The sequence below is a fragment of the Urocitellus parryii genome, chromosome 14, assembly GCF_045843805.1.
Source record: "Urocitellus parryii isolate mUroPar1 chromosome 14, mUroPar1.hap1, whole genome shotgun sequence".
NCBI lineage: Eukaryota > Metazoa > Chordata > Mammalia > Rodentia > Sciuridae > Urocitellus > Urocitellus parryii.
This window is the reverse complement of record NC_135544.1, coordinates 37,708,089-37,732,430: the sequence shown is the minus strand read 5'-3', so window position 1 is coordinate 37,732,430 and position 24,342 is coordinate 37,708,089. Positions and strand designations below refer to the sequence as shown.

General features: G+C 32.8%; 2 protein-coding genes across 6 annotated transcripts in view; one reads left to right on the top strand and one right to left on the bottom strand.

Annotated features, from left to right (window-relative positions):
• Fbxo8 (F-box protein 8) overlaps positions 1-11,247 on the bottom strand; it is a 45,907-nt gene extending 34,660 nt beyond the window's left edge. For both annotated transcript variants that reach the window (XM_026389733.1, XM_026389734.2), the window contains exon 1: positions 11,002-11,247. The gene's annotated coding sequence lies outside the window, so the exon portion shown is untranslated. The remainder of the gene's footprint in view (positions 1-11,001) is intronic.
• Positions 11,248-11,442: 195 nt separating this feature from the next.
• The window catches only part of Cep44 (centrosomal protein 44), a 36,511-nt gene continuing 23,611 nt past the window's right edge, over positions 11,443-24,342 (top strand). The window contains exons 1-4 of one of the 4 annotated variants that reach the window (XM_026389728.2): positions 11,443-11,828; positions 13,046-13,165; positions 14,061-14,092; positions 23,595-23,721. In XM_026389728.2, the coding sequence (XP_026245513.1) occupies positions 23,633-23,721 (89 nt within the window). In that variant the 5' untranslated portion in view covers positions 11,443-11,828; positions 13,046-13,165; positions 14,061-14,092; positions 23,595-23,632. The remainder of the gene's footprint in view (positions 11,829-13,045; positions 13,166-14,060; positions 14,093-23,594; positions 23,722-24,342) is intronic. The other 3 variants (XM_026389729.2, XM_026389731.2, XM_026389730.2) reach the window with 3 other exon arrangements.

Here is a 24,342-nt window from a genome sequence, read left to right as displayed (position 1 = left end):
AATTTTTTTCTTCAGAATCCCAATGCTATAAACAACGCCAAAGAAAGACTGAGTAATAATTTCAGGTTAAAGAAGATATCTACATGCAGTATATGAAAAGGATCCTGTACTAGGAAAAAATTGCTAAACAGGATATTACTGGGATAATTAAGAAACTGGATATATGGACTGAAGATTGTATAAAGTATTATATCAATGTTAAATTTCCTGAACTTGATAAGTGTATAATGAATATGAATAAATTATTGTTCTTAGGAAACATAAACTGAAGCATCAAGGCATGATTTATGCAACCTTCTCTAAAATAGCTCAGAAAAAGTAATGTCTATGTCTATAAAGAGAAAATAATAAACTGAAGTAGCAAAAATGTTAAAAATTGGTTAAGCTAGGTAAAAGGTATACAAGAGTTATTTCTATTGCTCGTATGATTGTTATGTAACTAGAATCCTCCTGGCTATGGAATCTAGGCATATGAATTTGAAAAACCCTATGTTTGAGTTAGTGCACTCAGGTCAAGAACTGCTACCCTAAGGTAAATTATATTATGAACTGAAGTCCATTACTAAGGAAACAGCATTATAAGAGTAGTAAGAAACCTGTTAAGGAAAATATCAAAACATTAAGTAAGAATTATTTTTGATAAGAATTTTTTATTTTGAAGAACAGAGAAAATATTTTTAACCAAAATAGGAAAAAACATCCTTAGAATTCTTGTGCACGTGTAGAATTCCTGGCTGTTCTGGGCATAGTGGTGTACACCTGTAATCCCAGCGGCACAGGAGGTTGAGGTAGGAGGATCATAAATTCAAAGCCAGCCTCAAGCAACTTAGCAAGACCCTGTCTCAAAAATAAATAAATAAATAAATAAATAAATAAATAAGATTGGGGATTTGGTTCAGTGGTAAAGTAACTTTAGGTTCAATACTTGGTGGTAATAATAATAATAATAATAATAGAATTCCTAGCTGCATTCCCTTCTTTTGTACATAATAGTATGTATATAATGTTTATTTACATAGTATTTAGTACTATAAATAGTAACAAATATTATTTTTGTGCTATAAACCATTTATCTAATATTCTGAACCATATACTCTTAAATATTTTACATATTGTCTCATTTTAACCTTCACAACAATCTTAATAGGTAGGTAATATTATCTTAACACAGAGAGGATAAGCAAATTTGCCTGAGATCTCATAGCTGGAAAATGAAACATTTAAGAGTCAAACTCAGCCCAGAGCTTTTATTTCTAACCAGCAAATCATATGTCTAGAGCTATTAGAGCCCATGAATTGTCAAAGACATTTCTACCATCTGTCTCTTCATCACTGGTGCTCATCTCATCTACCTGTCACTGCTTATTATCGCTACTGTTGCTCCCAGCTGCAACTGCTCTTTCAGGCTAATGTACTTAAGAAAGCCACAAACTTTGATATAAAAAAATATCTGGATCAAACTCTAATACAGAATCTGATTAGTTATAATATCTCCTTAATTTTTTCATTAGTAAAATAATAGATAATAATTCTTATCACATGGAACTTAAGATAACATTTAGAGAACTTAATCCATAGTAGGTAGTTTACAATAGAAGTAGCTTTACATACATTTTCTTCCAGACTCTTTAAATGATAACTTTTATTTTTATTCCATTTCATCTCATTATTTTGGATTGAATTACCTAATTAGTCATAATCTTGTTCCTAAATTTCATTAATTTACGATCTATGAAATTTGGAGAGATGCCATTGGCTTTTGCTAAGAAAAAAAGTAAATATAAAAAGTAAGTTGAAGTTAACTTTGCTTGGATTGATACATTATATATAAAAACAGAGTATGGCAAGTAAGGTAAATAATTGAGTCATCAGTCAGTGATAACAGGTGCCACTTTGGAAGTTAGGTGCTTTCATAATTTTAAATCACTATCAATATGCTTTCAGAAGAAACTCTAAGAGTTCATTGGAAAACTCAATGAGCCAAAAAGTCCTTTTGGAAGTACCACAAAATACACCTTCCAATTAATAAGAAGTTGTTTACAATACAAATTTTAGTAACACCTTTCCATCCCCAGTAATTTAAATTATGAAGTGTTTTGTGGATAGCAGGTTAACTTTTTAGACCTTCTAAATCAATTTATCAATTGGTGAGATTGGTATTTGCAGGCACATTTTTTGATAATTGTACAATATTTACTCAAACATATGTCTTTTAAGACAATTTTGGAACTCATTTATTATATTGTACTTATATTCATTTTATTATAGTCCGTTGTTACAAGAAAATTTAAACATATAATATACAAAAATATAAGTATAAAATGTAAGAATATATATATATGCCTATATGTATATACACAACCCTTCCTTTGTACCATTCATGGTAACTACTTGTTAGTAATTACCATGAAACACACAAAGTAAGACCACACTGCCAACATGCACTAGTTTTAGTTAACAGGGCACCATGGAAATGAGGATTGCCTATTAAGTACTAAGATGAGGAGCTGATGCCACACAAAAGTGGATAAATGCAGTATAAAACCTAGTGTCTTGAACATATAAACTGCTCATCAAATATTTGTTGACTGAATGAATGATAAACATTGATTTAAAAACTGAGTTAGATGAATCAGGACCTAAAGCTCACACCTTTTCCAAAATTAAAGTCATATATATACAAGACATAAAAACTATAAATTTAAAAAAATACATAGGGGAAATCTTTAAGATCTAAGGCTATGCAAGGAGTTCTTAGACTTGACATTAAAGCATGATATATAAAAGAAAAATTAATAAAGTTAATAAAATAAAATAAATAAATAAAAAATAAAAATTAATAAAGCTCTTTGAAAGCTCTTATTTAAAAGATAAAAGCATGACCTAGGGACTGGAGTTGTGGCTCAGTGATAGAGCACTTGATTGGTATGTGTAAGGACCTGGGTTCCATCTCAGCACTGCATAAAAATAAATAAATAAATAAATGATTCATTGACAACTAAAAAAATATTTTTTAAAAAAGCATAACCTAATGAACTGAGAGAAAATATTCACAAACCACTCATTTGACAAAAGACTAGTAAAGAAAATTAAAACAATTCTCAAAACTCAACAGTAACAAAATAAACAATCCAATTTAAAAATAGCCAAAAGATATTATTTAACCAAAAACATACACCAGCAGTGAATAAGCACATAAGGTGTTCAATATTATTAGCCAAGAAAAAGATGGGTACAGTTAAAAAAAAATAGCATGAGGGACTTCTGCTATAACATAACTGTTCAGTACCCTGACTGTGGAGTTAGTCTGTATGAATCTGCACAGAACTTCATACACACATATCCATTGTGAATCTGAATAGACTGGTGGACTGTACCACTCTCAATATCCTCCTTGATAGTATATTATAGTTTTGCAAAATGTTACTGGGGAAGTAAGGTAAAATGTAAAAGGAATCTGTATATTTCTTGCCATCGCATATGTATCCAAAATTATCTTCAGAGAGAGAAGGTGGGAGGACTGAACTGTACACTTAAAATGGGTGAATTTTATAGTATGTAAATGATAACAAAATTTTTTTTCAAAAGGAATTAGGAACTTTCATGAATGCTCTGAAAGAAGTGACCAGGGACACAGCGAATTTGGTGTGATTTGACAAACAGTAACTATTTTAGACTTTAGGAAATTAAGCTAATTTTTAAAAAATTTAGTCTATGAATTATCTGACTCTGTCAAATTTACTATATAGATCAAAAGAAGACACAATCAAGTAATAAAATACTTAACAATACAAATCCTAAAATGATATTTGACAATTATAAATGTACCAATAATTGTGTTGTGATATTAATAAACAAGATTATTTTTTGTGTCTCTTACTTAGTCTATGAAAAAGAAAATGTAGGGCTGGAAATAAAGCTCAGTGGCAGAGCACTTATCTAGCATGCATGAGACCTTGGGTTCAATCTCCAACAACCCACACACACACACACAAAAAAAAAAAAAAAAAAAGACAATGTAAATGCAAAATACATTAGAAAATCAGTATAACTTCTCATTTAAATTACATAAAGTAGTGTGTTAATTTAGACCACTTTAAATAGTAACTCTCTAATATATGTGAAAATAATGATTTATTTATTAATATTTAAAAATGTTTTATTTAAATCTTTTATATTCGTATACATCCTTTTTTCTATTAAAATAACAGTAAAACTAATAGTAATACTTTTATTAAACACTGACCAAATTCTTAATGGAAGAATCAATTTAAAAAAATCTAATTGGAAGTATGTAGGTCTTTTTGGTTTTCTTTAAATTCATTTAGTTTTATTATGCTGAAATTGGAGAATAGACTCTAACATCTGCTATAGAGAAAAGCATAGAGGTTTTCTTGACACTGCTATTGTAGAGGGTGAATTTAAAGCTACAATTATGCCATAACTTGACCTAAGGTATTTCAAACAACTTTATGAGCTTCTGTTTGCTATACAATAGGGGAAATCAATCCTATCTATTTTACAGGATTGCTATGACCCTTCAGTAAGATAATGTATATAAAAGTACTTTTTAATTGGTAAAGCAGTATGTAATTCCTAGTTTAATTTCGTTAATGAAAAATCTGAGAAACAGCTGATTTTGGATGTAGTTTTCTCATTAAAAAAAGAATTATGGTCTTAGTTTAAACAAGTATGTGGTAGCATAGCATAAAGGAACTTCTACCTAGAAAGTAGTACAAATTAAAGATTAATTGCCAGCAACTATACCAGTTACTAACTTATAAGAACTATGATAGTTTTCTGTACTGCTTACTTCTAGTAAAAGGCAATAATCCCAAAAGAGGTAGTATATTTTATTGTATGACGTGTTTTCAAAAAGAGTCTTTCCACAAAAGAATAAGATGAAAATAATTTTATTAATAGTTGTATATCTAATATAAAGCAATCTGTAAAATATTAGTAGGTTTAATCAAAATATTTACATGTAACATGTTAAATAACAAAGCATTATTCATATTTAAAAAGGGTAGGTGTACTAATGCTTTTAGTAATTTGATGGCAGTGAGCATTCAAAGGGTATATGCTATGAAGACAACTGTATGTAATGAAGAAGAATGGTTTATATATACCATGCAGGATATAAAATCTTCCTAGTGGAAAATGAGAAGAAAAAAGGCTGAAGGTCTCAAAAAGCACTCTCATTAAATACTTTTGTTTGCGGCAAACCAGTTCCATCAAGCACCTTTGGAAAAAGTGTTATACCATTTAGTTAATGACTGATAGACATATAAATAGCTTCATTTTAATACTCATTATAATTTTCTTCAACATTTCTTTGGCACCCACAGACCGTGTTCTATCTCAGACAAAGATCTAAAATGTGTAAAAACAGTAATCTCTATAACACACATTTTATTCAATTTTAAAGATAAGGAATTTCATTTATATGTCCCCAATATTTTTCAAGAAGAAAGCAACAATTTAATTTTTGGTTACTTAGGTTTAAAAATATTTAAGTGGTATCAAGTGATATTATTCAATGGCCTATTAATGTTGAGAGAATCTGTGAGAAAATATTTTGAGACATTTATAATCAAATTGGCAGCCCATTTATTTCTCTACTTTCAAAAGAAGAGACCACCAAAGTAGTTTACAATAGAGTGGGTAGAGAAATTTTAAAAAGAAAAGAAAAAAAAAACCTGATAACCAATCACACTCCTAAAATTTAAGGGCAACAATTGTAGAGGAATGAAAGAAGGGTAAATCCACAAGGAGGTCTTTCTAAGGAGAAAAGGGAAATAGCTAAGTACTAAGAGGTCACAAGGTACATTAAACACATAAAAAAGGCCCCCACTCATTAAATTTAAAGATGTGGTCCTGCAAGAGCAGTTTTTCTTACTAAAAGGCATACCATTTGTAGGATTTGTTTTAATTCAAAAAGATTTACAATATAACTTTGTTTTCTGAAGTTTTTTTCCTGTTCTTTAATTTCATTCTATAATGAGTGTTACCAAAATGGTAACTAAATAAACATAAAAATTAAGATGTATTATTTAAATCCTAAACAGAAATCTGACAATTTTAGGCTTATTTTAATTTCATTAACTTGTTTTGAAAGAAATGTACTATCATCCGTGTTAACTTGTAGATAAAATAAATTTATCACACTTTTTAACCAGTATTACCTTTAATTATACTGGTTCTTATTGCACTATCATTCACTTAGAACAACTGTAATCAGCAGCAGCCATGACAGTATATCCCAACTATCTAACTCACCTCCTCAGTGTACATCAAACTCTCATGCCCACTAACTATAATAGCTATTCGTATGAGCACTGTGGAATTAAAAAACAAAACAAAAATCATAATTCTCATAGAACTTATTTTTTTTACAGAAAAACAAGGTATTAAATTTTGAGAGTAGCCTGAAATAACAGGAAAGTCAGAAATGTGATGAGAAACATTTAATAGTGAAAAGAAACCAATGTAAAACATGGATTTTATTCAGACTGTTTCTTTAGTTAGATGTGAGAATTGGGGAAAATATTTAAATTTTGAAAACCCCAACTCCTTACCTGTAAAACAAAGGTTTTGAATTTGATCATCTCCAAAGTCTCTCTTAGCAATAAAATTCTATGGTTCCAAGAGCAATTAGGCCAAAAGAAATAAAAGAGATATCCAAGCTGAAAAGAAAGAAGTAAACTTATCTCTGTTTACAGATGATTTGATCTTATATGTAGAAAACCATAAGAATTCTGGAAAAAAAACTTAAAAACTTATACATGAATTCAGCAAAGTACAAGAAAATAAAATCAACACACAAAATCCCTTGTATTTCTACACACTACCAATGAACAAATTGAAAGGGAAATTAAGAAAACAATTTCATTTACAATAGCAACAAAAAGTATACAATACTCAGGAATTAACTTAACCAAGCAGATGAAAGAATTTTACAATGAAAGGTACAATGAAAGAAATGAAATAAGTCACAAATGAATAGAAACACATTCATATTCATGGATTGGAAGACTTAATATTGTTAAGATGTCAATACTATTTTAAAACAAGTGAAATAAGCCAGTCATAAAAAGACAAGTAATGATCCTGCTTATATGAAGTATCTAGAGTAGTAAAAATCACATATATATAAAGTAGAATGGTAATTGCCAGGGACTGGGGGTGGGATGGGAATGGGTTGTTGAATGTGTATAGGTTTTCTGTTTTACCAGAGGAAAAGAATTATGAAGCTGGAGGATGATGATTATAGGCACAACATTATGAATATATTTAATTAAAATGATTGAGGATGAAGAAATGAATAAGTAACAGATATGGGTGTATGTGTCTATGTCTTTAGCATTCATCCTTCCTATTTCTTTTCCCCCTGTCTTCCTGACTTCTAGGATTCACTGTTCAGTATGAGCCGACAGGGGCTCTCCAAGGTTGGTTTTGTTGCTAAAACCTGGTTCTTTCATTTAAGAGAGAGAGAGAGAAAAAAAAAATATGAAAAGAGACCAATACATATATACCTACACACACACACACACACACACACACACACACACACACACACACATATAACTGGGGATTAAACTGAATGTAGGATCTACATTCCTAGTTCTTTTTAAAATTTTTCTGTTTTGATTTTGTGATAGGGCCTTGCTAAGTTGCTGAGGTTGGCCTCAAATTTGTGATCTTGTCTCAGCCTCCTGAATCCCTAGGATTTTAAGTGTGTACCATGCCTGTCTTCTTCATTCAAATAGTTTATGAAATCCTATATATTCAATTCTTGAAGAATACACAAACCACTAACTGCAGATCTAACCTACCTAAATCTGCTGCCTAAACTTAAAACCACATCTTTTTCTATCTCTATATAACTAAAATACTTTGCCCCAAATATGATATAAATTTACTCAAATTAATAAAAGATGTTTTAGTTTATTATAAAATGTTTGTCAAGAAATTTGTCAGAAAAACAAAACATTGAGAGAAAACAAAACAGGAAACAAATTTCCATAAACAGATGTATTCATTAAAAAGTTTAAAAAATATTACATAATAGTCCAATGAAAAAGCAACATGAGTTACATGTAAATTTTTTATACTTCAGTACTAATGATTTTGATGCATTATTGTGACTAGAAGAGCCTCTGTTTCCAAATCTGCATATAGATGTAGAAAACATTATATACTTTTATATGAGTGGTTGTTTATAAAGTCATAAATTTGAAAAAATTCAAAAGCATTGTGAGCAAAGAAAAGAGGAATGTTTTGGTAATTCAATGTTGTATATATAGTGTGAAATGAAGAAAATATTTTTAATCTAGCAAAAACATAGTAAATACACAAAACTGATCCTCACTAAACTGATCATATGTTAAAAAATTATGATGAACATTTTGGATTACCTGGAAGTTATTACTGTAAAATATTTTTTTGGATGGAAACATTTAAACTGTATTATTTTCTCAAGATTCTGTTTAAAATTGTGCAGGCATCTAAAGGACCCAACATTATATCTGTAAAGTAACTTCAACCTACTATAAATAAATTATGTTAACCTGATAGAGAGCAAAGATTTAAAAGCCAAATTTATAATCTGCAAATTGCCATATTCAAATTGGTGGTAAGCACATGAGGTTTGAGAGACAAAAAATAATATTTTACTAACAGATAAGAATTTACAATATCCTTCAAACCTGAAGAAAGCATAATCAATCTGACATTGGGTCATAGCCAAAAGGTGGACATAATAAAGTCTGAAGCCTATATCTTTCATTTCCAACAAACTTATATGATTTACTAACAAATTGTGCTTAGGATGCTATGTGCAGCCCCATAACACAGGAAGAGGGTGATACCTACCACCTAAAGACACTTAAAACATCCAAAATGCATTTTCTTTTCTTTTTTTTTTTTTTTGGAGGCGGGGGTTCTAGGGATTGAATACAGGGTCTCACTCATGCTGGCAAAGAGTTCTACCATTAAACTCTATCCACAGCTCTTTTCATTTTTTTAAACAGTCTCCCTAAATTGTAATCCTCCTGCCTCAGCCTCTGAATTAGCTAGCATTAAAGGCATGAGCCACCATACCTGGCCGAAATAAATTTCTAAGACAAACCTCTCCCAATACAAAGGCTGTCAGTGATCAACGTTCTCTCTATATTTATTCCTAGCCCCTTCCTGATCCCTTACGACCTTAAAAGCCATCTTTGCTCATGTTTATTTTGAGCCAATTTCAACCATACAAAAAGGGCAGTGGGTAAGATACACACAATCTCCTGTAGGTATATGCTCTGCTTATGTAGACCCTAAACACAAAGATCCTCTCACACATATCATCTCTCAAAGTATTCCAAGAAAAATATAAAGTATGCCTCTTTAGATAATTAGTATGAAAAAAGATAAAAACTTTTTCCAAGAGAGATAATATTAGTACAACTTTGTTTATTTCTTTACAATCTGAAATTTTCCTTGTCAGACTACATTTCTCTTGGACACATTTTTTGCTCAGTTATTCTTATCTATTAATTCCTGAAAGTTACCAGCCAGGGTATCTATGTTAGGCAGTCTCTAAAAGGGCACCCAGTGATCCCTGTCTTAGGGATTCATGTACTTGTGTAATCCCTTCCCTCTCCATTTTGGGTGGTACTTAATGGCTCACTCCTAACAAATCAAAATGGCAATAGTGACAGGAATACCACTTCTGAGATTAGGTTATAAAAGACTACAACCTTCTGTTTTGGATGCTCTCTCTATTGTTTACCCTGGGGGAAGCCAGCTGCCACATTATGTGAGGCAGCCTTTTGAAGACATTCATGAAGTGGGGAACTTAGATTTGCCAAGATCCACATAAATGCACTTGGAAGTGGAGTCTTCTTCACCTCAGAGGAGCCTTCAGATGAGATCATAACCCCTAATTACAGCTTAATGGAACCTCATAAAACAACCTGAGCCAGAGGCTCTCTGTTAAGCTGTGTCCTAATTCCTGAGGCACAGAAACTGAGATAATAGATGTTTGTTGTTTTAAGCTGGGGTAAATAAGGGTCATAGTTTGTTACTCAGCAATAGATAACAAAGTACCTCATCAAACAAATTGTCAGGTTAACTAGACAAAAATGAAATTTTATGAATCAACCTGAAAAATATAACAAAACTTGTTTATTCTTCATTCTGAAACCTGACATATTTGTAAGTCATTTTTATGGAGGGGTGATCTCTTATCTTAGAAACATAGTTACCACACTCCAAACATTAAAAGAAGAGGAAGAAATGCTGAGATGGAAAACAAATTGGCTTCACTTGCAATAAAAGGTCATGATTAATTAACCCAGGGAGAAACACCTAGAATCCTTAAAAATAAAAACTATAGTTGTAAAACAAGTAGACTCAATTATTAGACACACAGAACCTAAAATAAAACCAAAAAAGTCAAATGACAGAGAATTGGAATTCTTTCATGTAATTTTGTCCAATTAATAATATTTATTATGTATCATGTGAGAGATTAGAGCCCAGTTACAACAAAACAAAAAAAGACGAATTAAAACCTTAACAAATTTTATACCAAAATTTGCTTGCTGTAACGTTAACTGCAATTGCATTCATAAAAGAACCAAAAAATGTGGTAAGGCACCCAAATAACACCTAAAAGCAACACCTGGGCTTAAATAAAGTAACCCTTGCTGTTTCTCGGTTTTATTTTGAAATGAGGCTGGGTCACCAACTAGGGTCCCAAGCTGACCTATACCCCAATGGCCTAGAAACAGAAGGAACGCCCATTCCCGCCTTATGGCACTGATTCTTCACTTTAATAAGCCATCACTGCTGTCACTCAAGATACATTACACTGTCATTGGTCGTAAACTCTTAGAGATCGGCCAATTTCTGCCAACTGGCAAGCACTGGCTGTCTTTATTTCAGTGAAGAAAAGTGAGGATAAACAGGCAAAAGAGATAAATAGATATAAAATATCTAGGCTGATGCTAGTACCTGAGCGACCTGCGATCTCCACCGCCGCCGCGACGAATCGGCCTCTGGGCGGGGGCTTTAAGCCAAAATGAAAATGGCTCAGCCAGGAACTGATGCCCAGGCCATGGAGAAGTGTGTCCAAACTTTACTAGTTCACGCCGGTGAAGATGACGGTGCCGAGAGTATCAGAAACAGCCCTACACCCGTGTGAACTCGGAGCACCTCAAGCTGCAGAAGCCAGAGCTGCCGACTGTCCCAGTTTTGACGTTTCCTATTGTTGCCGGAAGTGACGTTCGGGTTCTGACCCTTAAAGAAGAATCATTTTAATTCCCGTTGTTTATGATTCGCTACAGATTCCTTGTTTCTTGCTTCTTAGTCCGAGCTATTCTGACCTTTTAAATTATACTGATTAATAATCTGCAAATTAATATCGCATTGGCCATTGAGGAGGCCTTCTGCAGAGTCAAGTTACCTCAGAGTCTGGACGAACGGGCCATGGAATCTGCAGCGAGGAATCCTAGAGCGCCAAGGAGCCCGCCGCTTTGAAGATCTTGCCGCGGTGCGCGGCGGGCTCGAACTTGTTCTTCCAACACAAACGGTCAGCGCGAGAAGCGCGCTGGGGCTCCAGCTCTGGCCTTGAGGGAGTACCTGCTGGAGACTAGTTCCGGTGATGAGCTCCGGTTACAGATGCCTTTTCTCCCCTTCTTGTCCTGCTGGGCTAGAGGTCTTCTTTGCTCGGGGGCTGCCGGGTGAGCCCGAGGGAGCCTGCGGGGCTGCGCACTAGTTTGGACAGAGGTCGCCTCTCTCTGCTTTCCTCACTGAGACCCGGGGTGGAGGCGAAAGAGCAGGTCTGTCTCTTCACCCTTTTAACTTAAATTACGGAAGGGGAATCCCGAATGTACCTTGCCCGTATACTCGCCTGGTGTATGCTTTTAATAGCCACGAGGTAGAAAACATCGTAGCTGCTTAATCAGATTTAGGCTGTGGCTAAGGATAGAGAAGTTACAATCTTGAGATCAGGGTAAGGGATGGATTCCTAGTGGATACTCTGAGCTGAGGATGCATCGGGCTCCTCTAAAATACTGATGGGAAGGAAGAGTTGAAAGTAATTGTTTTTTCCTTACTTGCGTTTTCCAGGTGTTTAAAATATTTCTCCATCTTAAGAATTACAGATTTCCCTCTCACTATAAAAAGAACTGTCTTGAATTTTAATTCTTTTTTTATATTCTGTAATTGGGGTGTCGTAGAATATTTTTCCAGAATTATTCGTAAACCTTTACACAGTTATTCCCTTTCCCCCCAGTTTCCTCAATGCTTTCCCTTCCTTAAACTTTTCTCCATATCACTTAGAACAGTATTTCCTTAATATCTTTTGTGGAAATTTTCACAAATTTAATTTTTTCTCATCTTTATTCCTCTTGTTTTTGACGCATGGTTTTTAGATAATATAAATCGTTGGATCTATGCCACAAACTCTTTAAACATCCACACTAATTTATACAATTTAGTTGTTTGATTCTAACAAAAATCACTTTTGAGTCCTGTGATGTCCCATTGGGAGGCATCATTTTAATGATCTTAAAATGCTAGGTGATTGAGCTACATTAAAAATCTTAAATATTTTACTTAATAGTATATTTTACTTAATAGTATATATTGTTTTATGCCTTTCTCATCAATTCACTCGGACAGATTTGACTTGTAGACAGAACTCTAGGGGAAGCTAGCCAGCAATATTGAGACCTTAATGACTGAATCTGTGCTACAAGCTGAGTATTGCCTCCTTTGAATTTTCTTTGACAAGGGTAATCAGGTGAAAATGTTAATCACATTTTTTAAAGTAAAAAATTAATTTTCGTTTCCAAAAGTACTCTGTTAAAATATGCATAAGTAATAGATTAGCTTCTTTTAATATCTTAATTTTAGTGTCCCCCCCCCTTTTTTTTAGCAAAGCCCTTCATGGAAATGTACAGCAGGAGCTGTAAATTTTTTCTGTAATACTCAAATTTTTTAAATTTCTTCATTTTTACTATTCTGTCTTATCACTTATCTCCTTCACCTACAGATCCAAGCTGTACTTGTATCTTACTCTTCTTCAAAATATGTATTCTACTGGTACTGAAGAGGATGTGTTCCAGGGACATACTTTGTTGTCAGAAATTCCATTACCAGAGGTAGAAATAATGTAAGAGACATGGAAATGTGTTTCAGGACTTCAGAAAAAGGAAAGATACCACAAAATTGCATGTACTGGGATGATGAGATATACATTTGGAGGGACTAAACGAAATCTGTGGGAGAGATACCTTTTACATTAAAGTTAGAGAATGTCTTTCAATAAGAAAGTACCCGAGAAGAATTTTACGAAGTTAGATAGGTCTGGAACCTGAAAAAGTTTCAGACATATGAAATTGTTCAGTGACAGAATCCAAGAAAAAAATTTTTTGACAGTTACAACCAGATTAGTTTCCATTTCATTTTTTCTTAGCTAAGTAAAGGCTGATCTTGGGAAAACTGTTTCCATATGTCCATCTACACCCATGCCTCCTATAAGATGTTAGCTAAAGCTTACCTTCTTGACCAGTATTTTGTATAATTTGATTTTGAGATTGGTTATTTCCCATTTGACTATAACCGAAATTCCCTTTGCCTACAAATGTAAATTTGTTTAGATGGTATAATTGAGAGGCTGAAAATAGTGACTGAAGTGATCATGGAAGAATGGTAAACAATTATTCAAGAACCTATTCTTCACCATGTTGATAAAGGAGAACAGGCTAAAAATAGGACAGTAGTTTTCCTCAAGAGAGGGAATAGTTGCTCTACCCTGGAGAAATGGCTACAGAAATGGGTGGCAAGGGTCTTAACATAGAAAGCTTACTAAATTTAGGATTTTGCAAATTGGTAGCCTTAATACCTCTTTATGTATAGATTCAGACAAGATGTGTAAGGGAATGATTTATATTCTGATTGCTACTGAAATATAGACTAGGGGGGAAAAGATCACACCAACTACTTCACCCAATTTATGAATTATTCTGTTTTGTTTTGTTTTTAATGTCAATGACTTCATTTTAAAGGAGCTTCATTCTCAGAAGATTCATTAATCAAGGTATTGTTATGTATTATTTTCCTTTTATGAAGTGTCAATGAATAGTCGTAGATATTTTTAAATATGTTTTTGAATTTTGCCTTATTGATTAAATTTGTGATTCAAAACCTGTTTATCTCCATCATGCAAAAGTTCTTAACAAATTATCTATGTGTTTATTTTATGAACCTCCTTTGGAAACAACCCCCTTTGGGAATTTTGTAGTCCATTCAGTAAAATGAGTCATTTAGAAATAAGTTTCATGGTATTAATTTGGGAGAGGGGATTTTTTTTAAATGATCTTTTACAAAAAATCTCAAAGATCATGCATGTTTGTATGTTTGGGTATTTCTGTTATGTACAGTTTTCAGAGTCACTTCTCTTTCATAGATCCCTATGTACATCAGCTTTAGAAGATATCAACAATAAATTTTACAAAGTAATTGTACTGATTTACTTTTTTCACATCATTGTGTTAAGAGTTTCACATGTACTATCGACTCATATTTTGGATTTACTTCATAATTTCCTAAGGATTAATGAAATCTTTTTACATGTTAGTTCTTGTAGTTTTTGCTGTGATCTCTTGTGCCGAAGCCAAGTGCCAATGTCTCCGCTTGGCACAGAATCACGAGCCACCACACAGCTTTGTAGGTTCAAACAGCAATTCTTTATTCCCGATCTCACACCAGCCTCCACACACGTTCAGGGGCAATTCCAATATGTCTGATCCCAAATCCTACTCCACGAGGCTTTTTTCCAAATCCCATTTTAATCTCAGGAGAACTCAACAAGCCGCAGGAACACCCTAATCCCAGCAGCAATAATCTTCAACCTCAACTTCCCTAAAACCCATATTCTTAAACCGGGAAATGCCTTAAACCGGGAACACCCTAAGCCCAAGGACCGGGATACTTCCTCAAACCTGCAGGATACTTCCTCAAACCTGGATCCACCCTCGATCACCTTGAGCAGGGTCATCTTTCTCAAACACACAAGCAAGGTCGCAGCAAATTTCCAAGGCAAGTCCATTTAACATGGGGTACACTGGCAAGGATTACAATGCATCAATACCTACTTGGTAATGGCCCTCAGCATCCTTGCCCATTTTTCTATTGAGCATCTTTTTTTTCTCCCCTTATTGTTTTGTAGATTTTTTTTACATGTTCTACATAAGATTATTTTTGTTGGTTATATGTATTGCCAGTATCATCGTCCATTCAATGACCTTTCAGAGTATCTTTTGATGAACAGAAGTTACTAATTTTAATGTGGTTCATTTTATCAGTCATAAGACATCTTTTTCTTCCTGAGATCCTGAAGATATTCTCCTCTGTGATCTTCACAAAGCCTGGTTGTTTGGCCTTTGTATATTGTTCATTATAAGATTTTCTTTATTTCTTTCAAGTTTGGATTATATTGATTGTATTTTATTGAAGTTAGATCTTCAATAAACCCTTTGTGAAGGTTGTAATATAGATTTCAAGATTTCTGTGGATATTTAGTTGATGTATTACCATTGGAAAAGAATATAGTTTTTTCACTGCTACTCACTGTTGTCACTACTATCAATATATATGCTGGTTTTGGACTTGGTTTTGTGTCATTGTTCTGTTTGTACATCTTTTCATGAATTCCAAATTTAATTTCATAAAACATTTTCATAATGAATGATTTAAGTCTTCCAATTTTGATCTTCAAGATTTCTTAGTTATCCTTTAGCTTTTGCATTTCTGTATAAATTTTAGTCAGCTTGTCAATTTTCACCCTCAAAAACCTGTTTTGTGTGTGTGTTTGTTTAGTGATAGTAGGAAAGGATTGTTTTAGTCAGATTTTTTGCTTTTGTGACTAAAGGATCTGACCAGAACAATTTTAGGAGGAAAAGTTTATTTGAGGGCTCATGGTTTCAGAGGTCTTAGTCCATAGAAGGCTGGCTCTATTCCTTTGGGCTTCAGGTGAGGCTGAACATCATGGTAGAAGAGTGTGGCAAAGGGAGGCAACTCACATGGCAATCAGAAAGCAGAGAGAGACTCCACTTGCCAGATAAAAATATATACCCCATAGCCAAGCCCCCAATGAATCACTTCTTCCAGCCACAGCTCACCTGCCTCCAGTTACCACTCAGTTAATTCCATCAGGGATTAATTCACTGATTAGGTTAAGGCTATGGCCCAATCATTTCTCTTCCAAAGCTTATATTGTCTCGCATGTGAGCTTTTGGGGAACACCACATCTGAACATTAACAGGGATGCATTGAATTTATGTATCAATAATCTATTCAGTCAATCTTTGATCAAAATGTTGCCTCTTCTCTAGATCTTCTTCAGTGCATGTCAATAAAGTTTTATGGTTTTGTTTTGTGATCTTATCCATCTTTTCCAGATTTATTCGTGTTTGATATTTATTGAGGCTATAGTGAATTATTGATAGATGTCATTTAAAAACATTTTCTATTATTTGAGGGATACAGAGACATGCAGTTAAGTTTTTTGTGTATTGGCCCAGTATTCAGCAAACTTGCTAAATTTACTTATTATTTCTTTTGGATTTTTTCACATGCAGTTTATTCAGTGTGATCTCAAACAATAATGACATTTTTATTTCTTTTTAATATTTTTTCCTTCTTATATTTTTGTACTATCAAGGAGTTCCAGTTTAATGTTGAAAAAAAGTGATGACAGTAAATATGCTTGCCTCTACTCAATCTCGGAAGAAAACTTGGTATTTCATCATTGAATACAATGTTTGTAGTAGATCTCCCCCCACCTCACCCCACCTCTTTTTTTTTTTTTTTTTGTACTGGAGATTGAACTCAGTGGTGCTCTTCCACTAAGCTACATCCTCAGACCTTTTTTATTTTTTGACACAGGATCTCACCAAGTTGCTAAGGGTCTTGCTAAAATTCTGAGACTTGCCATCCTCCTGCCTCAGCCACCCAGGTCACTAGGATTACAAACATGAATCACAGCACCCAGCTGCAGTAGATTTTTTTTTTTTTTGTAGATATCCTTAATCAAATGCAGGCAATTCCCCTCAATTACTAATGTTCTAATAATTATAAATAAATGTTGGATATTTTCATATACCTATTGTCCATTATAAGATTTTCTTTATTTCTTTCATGTTTGGGTTATATTGATTGTATTTTGTCTTGTACTTGGGTTATAATTCAATAGTTACGAATTTTGGTGCTCCAGTTGTTTCAGTTTGTAACCATTAGGAACTCTTTGTTGGCTTCTATGTCCCTTTGACGTAACCCTTCAAAATTTTCTTTGTAGAGTGTTTTTGTATTTCCTGAAAACTACACAATGCTTCAGTTCATCTTCTATATTTCCTACCCCAGTCCTAGAATTGAATGTTTCTTCAAGGAGCCCTGATTTCTTGTATTGTAGACATCAAGATCTAGATGCTAGTTTGCCATAGGATTGCTATGCTTGTTGCTGAAGGATGTTACTTTCAAAAACTTTCACTTGACAGAGAAACAAAATATATGTGTATATATTGAGCACTACACAGATTAAATATCTCTTATCCAAAATGTTTGAGGATCATAGTGTTTTAAATTTTGGAGTTTTTCAGATTTTGGAGTATTTGCATAGGGTATTGATCAAGCATTTCTAATAAAAAAATCTGTGATTTGAAATGCTGAGAATCTGAAACTTTTTGCATATAGACATGATGATCAAAAAGCTTCAGGTTTGGGGAGTGTTTTTGGATTTGGGGTTTTGGCTTAAGATTGTTCCAGGTGTGTGCATATATCAATAAATCTTTCTATTTGAAATGATTGGTATCAATATTACGGTAAACATGTTGATACTGATGTTTCTAACTATAATCAGTTAACACATAGAGCTAATTCTAGTGTACTCCACTTACCTGTAAAATTCCTCTTAAACCTGGTTCCCATTATGCAATCATCAATATACCTAATTTTAAACTTCAATATATCTCTTTAAGAGTATCAGAATTTTTATCTCATATGCATGTAGGCAAAAACTTTATGAACCAGAGTGTAGTGTTTATGTGTTGTTATTTTTGCCTTTAATCTCACAGACTCCATTCACTTTCACCCATCCCCTTTAATGCAGTTGTTTCATACATTGGTAATGTAATTCGATTACCCTTTCATAGTCTACACTCGATCCTGTGCAGTTTCCTAAATTATTTTTAAAATTTTTGCATCCATTAGCATTCACTCTTTGGACTGCAGAATTTCATGGATCTTGATGAAGGCATAATGTCATTTATCTATCTATAAGATATCACAACGAGTAGATTATCTCTCTAAATTAATACCCTATATTTCACCTATATATCTTACTCTTCTCCCTCTGAATCTTTGGCAACTATTGACCTTTGTGTTTTTTTATTGTCTCTATAGTTTTACTATTTACAGAATGTCTTCTCTTTGAAATTGTCTAGTAGCCTTTTTGGACTTGCTTTTGCTTAGAAATATGAATTAAGATCTATCTATGTCCTTTTGTAGCTTGAAAAGTCATTTCTTTTTATTGTTAAATAATATTCCATTGTGTGGATGTACATTACTGTAATACACCTCAGGTTGTCTTGGTTGCTTTCACTTTTGAGTGATTATGAATAGAACTGTTGTACACACTGATTATGTAGGATTTTATTCATACATAAATTTTTGTTAGGTTAGTGGGTAAATGAGTACTATAATTGCTGAATGTGTGGTAAGAGTATGATTAGTTATGTAAGAAACTGCCAAACCATCTCCCAAAATGGCTATACTACTTTGAATTCTCACTAGCAATAGAGTTTTGTTTCTTCATATCCTCAAATACATTTGGTTATCAATAGGCTTATTTTTGTTGTGCTTTGTTTTTGGATTCTAGCAATTCTAATAGGTGTGCAGTAGTATCTTGTTATGGTTTGGATATGAAATGTCCTCCAAAAGTTCCTGGATTAATGCAGGAATAGTCAGAGTTGAAATGATTAGATTATAAGAGCTGTGACCAAATCAATCCATTCTAGTTTGAATGGAATAACAGAATGGTAACTCTAGGGAGTGGAGGTCACTAGAGGAAGTAGGTCACTGGGGCGTATCCTAGAAGGGTTTGTCTTCCTTGTAACCCATTCCCCCTTCTCTTTCTGCCTCCTGGTTGCCATGAAGTGAATAGCTTTCCTCTGCCAGAACCTTTGACCATGATGTTCTGCCTCAACTTGGGAGCCCAGAGCAATGAGGTCTGTCAACTATGGACTGACATTTCTGAAATCCTGAGCCTCAAATAAATTTTTCCTCCTCTAAGTTGTTCTTCTCAGGTATTTTGGTCATAGCAGAGAAAAGCTGATTAACACATATCTCATTGTTTTATTTTTAAATTTGCAATTACCTGATGATATGTTGAGCATCTATTTAAATATTTTATAAAAATTTTTTAAATTTATTTATTGGTGCATGTGAATTATACAGAATAGTGAGTTTTCTTGTATCCTATTTGTACATGCATATAACACATAATTTGACCAGTATTACTCTCTAGTAATTTCCCTACCTTTGTCCCTTCCTCTAATGGTTTGTTTTCTACTTTCATGACATTCTTTTTTTTTTTTTTTATTTCCCCTCTAGCTTTTATATACAAGAGAAAGTATATGATACTTGTCTTTCTGTGTCTGGTTTATTTTGCTTAACACGATGTCCTCCAGTTTTCATTTTCCTGCAAATAAAATAATCAATTTCATTCTTTATTACTGAGTAAAACTCCATTTTGTGTGTGTGTGTGTGTGTGTGTGTGTGTGTGTGTGTGTATACATACTTTATTTTCTTTATCCATTCATCTGTTGACAGACATCTAGGTCAGTTTCAATTTGGCTGTTGTGAATTGTGCTGTAATAAACATGAGTATGCAGGTGTCCCTAAGCATACTGATTTTAATTCTTCTGGGCACAGGTATTACTGTTTCATATTGTTTTGCTTTGTTTTTCTGAGCTTGGGGTTGAATCCAGACCCTCTTACATATAGGGCAAGTCCCCAGCCCTGACTTAAATTATCTTGGATAAATACTGAGGAGCAGTATTGCTGAATCATATGATAGTTCTATTTTTAGTTTTTTGAGCAATCTCCATACTGATTTCCATAGTAGCTGTACTAATTTACATTCCAGACTATGTAAGAATTCCTTTCCCCTGGCATCCTCACCAGCATTTATTGTTCACATTCTTGATGATTGTTGCCATTCTGACTGTGATGAGATAGAATCTCAGTATAGTTTTGATTTGCACTTCCCTGATGGCTAAACATGTTGAACATATTATAATTGTTATATAATGGTTTTTATTTATTCCTTTGAGAAGTGTATGTTAGTTCATTTGTCCATTTATTTAATTTTTTTAGTCTTTTTTAGTTCTTTATGTTTTTGGATATTAATCATCTTTCAGTAGAATAACTGGCAAAGATTTTCACCCATTGCAGGCTGTGTCTTTATGCTGATTTTTCCTTTGTTGTACAGAAGCTTTTTAATTTGATGCCATCCCATTTATTGACTCTTACTTTTATTTCCTGAGCTCTAGGAGTCTTATTTAGGAAGTTGTTTCCTGTACTTCCTATTGAATTATTTCTCTTGTTTTCTTTTCTAACAGTTATAAACCTTCTGGTGTTATACCATTTTGAGTTGACTTTTATGCAGGGCGAGAATATCTTATATGCTTGTATGCCACCTGCATTTCTCTTTGGTGAATTCTCTGTTCAGATCTTTTGCCCAGTTTTTAATTGAGTTGTTGGCTTTATGCTCTTCAATTTGAGTTCTTTGGATATTTTGGAAACAAGTCTTTACCCAATATGTGTTTTGTAACACCATGACCTCTTTTTGTTCTCTTAACAATATCTTCCATAGAACCGAAGTTTTAATTTTAATGAAACTTAGCTTACCAATTTTTGGTTTTATGGATTATAAATTGATATTATCTAGAAACTCATTGCTAAACTCAAGGTCATATCAGTTTTCTACTATATTTCCTCTTAAAGTTTTATACTTTTACATTATACATTAAGATCCATGATCCTTCTAAACTAAATTTTGTAAAACATATAAGGTCTGTATAGAGATTCCTTTTGATTCTCTTCATATGTAATATATTTATTTTTCTTTGGATGTTTTTAGAACTACTGCTTTTCTCTTATGAGATACATCACAGTGATATATCTTGGCATGAGTTTTATTTCACTTATGTTGATCACTCAATGACTCTTTCAGTCTAGAAAATAATGACATTTAGGTCTAAGAGGTGTTTTTGTATTATTTCACACCTTCTTCCCTCAGTGTCTCTGATGACTTTCTGGAATTTCCATTCATTAGATGTCAGACCTTTTGGTTTGATCCCCTGGTTTTCTTATACTTTTCCATGTTTGTATCTTTTCATCCTTTGTATAATATATTTATTTTTTCAAACTTATCTTCTAATTTTTTTTGAAATTTTTATTTTTACTATTATTTTAAATTGTTTTTGATTTTTAGTTAAATTTCATTATAGTGTAAAAGCAGACATTGTATGATTTCTATTCTTTTAAGTTTGCTGCAATGTTTTATGGTCTATTATGAGTCTACTTTAGTGAATGTTCCATGTGTTCTTATGAATGTGTATTCTGCAATTGTTGGGTGAAGTCGTTTTTAGATATCTGTTATGTCCAGTTAATTGATGGTGTCCTGAGTCCTTACTCATCTTCTGTCTGCTAGATCTGGATATTTATTATAGAAGGGTGTCAGAAGTCTCCAGTTAAAATAGTGAATTTATCTGTTTCTCCTCGAAGTTCTCACATATTTTGATGTTCTTTTGTCAGGTGATATATGTTAAGGATTATTATATTTTCTTGGAGTTTGATTTTATCATTATGTAATGTCCCTCTTTATCACTGATACCTTTTCATATTGTAAAATATGCTATGTCTGAACTTAATAGTTATTTGCACTGTTTTGATGAGTCTTACCATGTTTTTTTTTTCTCTATCCATTTGCTTTTAATCTATGTGTCTCTTTTAAAATGGTCTTCTTACAGAAAGCATATAGTTGGATCTTGTTTTTTTTTAATTCACTCTGACAGTCTCTGACTCATTTTTAAATTATGATAAACTTTTTCATTCTTTTTTAAGCCTTCTATTCAGTTTTTTAAAATATTTTTTAGTTGTAGTTGGACACAATACATTTATTTTATTTATTCATTTTTATGTGGCGCTGAGGATCGAACCCAGTACCCTTCATTTGCTAAGAGAGCACTACACCATTGAGCCACAACCCCAACTCCCCCAATTCAGTTTTAATATTCTTTCTAACCTTATTGAGAATATGGATGGCCCCTAGCTTACAATGAAAGGTCCAACTTAAATTTTTCAACTTTACAGTGTGTATAATGAGAATAATAAATGCATTTTCTTTCTTTTTTTTCTCTTCTTTTTTTAAATTGGTTGTTCAAAACATTACAAAGCTCATGACATATCATCTTCCATACTTTTGACTCAAGTGGGTTATGAACTCCCATTTTTTACCCCAAATACAAGTTGCAGAATAACATGGGTTACACATCCACATTTTTACATAATACCATATTAATGACTGTTGTATTCTGCTACCTTTCCTATCCCCTACTATCCCCCTCCCCTTCCCATCTAGGGTTTAGACACACCTTATATGGACCTTCAAATGATTTTTCTTATACTTCATTCTCTTGGCCTTACTTGTGTACCTTTCAGAAGTATCTGGTGCCCCTTATTTGTGAACCTATGTAGTTTCTATTGTTTCCTAAATTGCTCTTTCTCTGCTCTGCTAGGTTGGCTGTCACTCATCCATCTGCTTTCCATTTTCCATAATTTTGTTGATTATTATTTTATCACATTAAATCTCCTCCAGTTGTCTTTATCCTGGAGGGTATATATAATTTTTAGTTATTTACTTTCATCTTAGTGGTGTTTAGAAAATGGAAATGAAGCTATATTCTTTTAATCTGTCTTATGTAGGTGGACCTTGAACTTATTTATTTATTTAATGGATTTTGTTCATCTATATTTATTTGTAAAGAAAGCATCTGATTGGCAACTGTGTGAGGTCAGAGCCTTAGGAATAATGACTATGTCTTTGCCAAATTTCTGTGTCTTCATTTTTTACTGATTGCATCATGTAAATCTTATGTAAGTATCTAAAATAGTCACTGATAGAGGCCATTTTAACTTGCTGTGTCTTTCCAAATTCTACTTTATTGTTCAAAGCAAAAATATTTGGGAGAATGTCATATGAAATCCGTTGTAAGAACATGAACATAAAGCAAACTTTTTTGCAAGGGAAAGATAATGGGTGGTAGGAAAGAAGCTCATTACACATTCTAGAATTTATAGTAGATACAAGTCAGTAAGTACTTGACAGGTAGGAAAGATAATAGCAGAAATAGAGCTGGGATAAAATCAACATAGCAAGTGCCCATGAGAGAGATGAACAAGGAAGAGTAGAGAAATTTCAAAACGTAAACTGACTTAACCACTCTTTCTTGGATTTTTATTTTTATGTGATAAATTAGATTTTTTCAAGAGTTGGAGCTGAATCTAATGTTAAATAATGGCAACAGGTGACTTAAAAAGAAGCTTACGGAACCTAGAACAAGTGCTTCGCTTGCTAAATTATCCTGAAGAAGTGGACTGTGTAGGGTAAGTTATAATATCAAACTTATTTGTATTATTTTGCTAATAATTTAGAGGGAACACCTAAATAAAAACAAAGATTTTATTCTATTTAAATTTCCTTTGAAATATTTAAAATATTTGAGAAAGGACATTTTAGAAGTTTGTATATAAGTATTGATTAGTGAGAAATTCCAACCCAAGAGAATTAAGATACTATTTATATAAGTTCATTATACACTAGTATAAAGTATTATTTCTCTATAACTTTTAAATGTATAGAAATATGACAAACTGATTTTATTAGTTATATGATTCCTCATTCAGTTGAATCATATTTCTTATTTTTTAATATATTCAAAATAAGCAGAGATATTGCTTTTTTTGTAGAATATAGCAACATACATTCTCCTTTATAAATGCCCATCTGATGTGATAATCATTATATTTTTTTATATTTAATTCATCTGTTTTTTCATAGCACATATTCTTACCTATTATCATTGGTTGATTGATTGATTAAATATTTCTCCCAGTAGAATGGAAGCTGAAGTCTGAGATTTTTGTTTTGTTCATTACAGAAACTCTACATTTAGAATTGTACCTGGCATATATTAGGAGTTGGTTAGTTGATAGACATTTATCGAG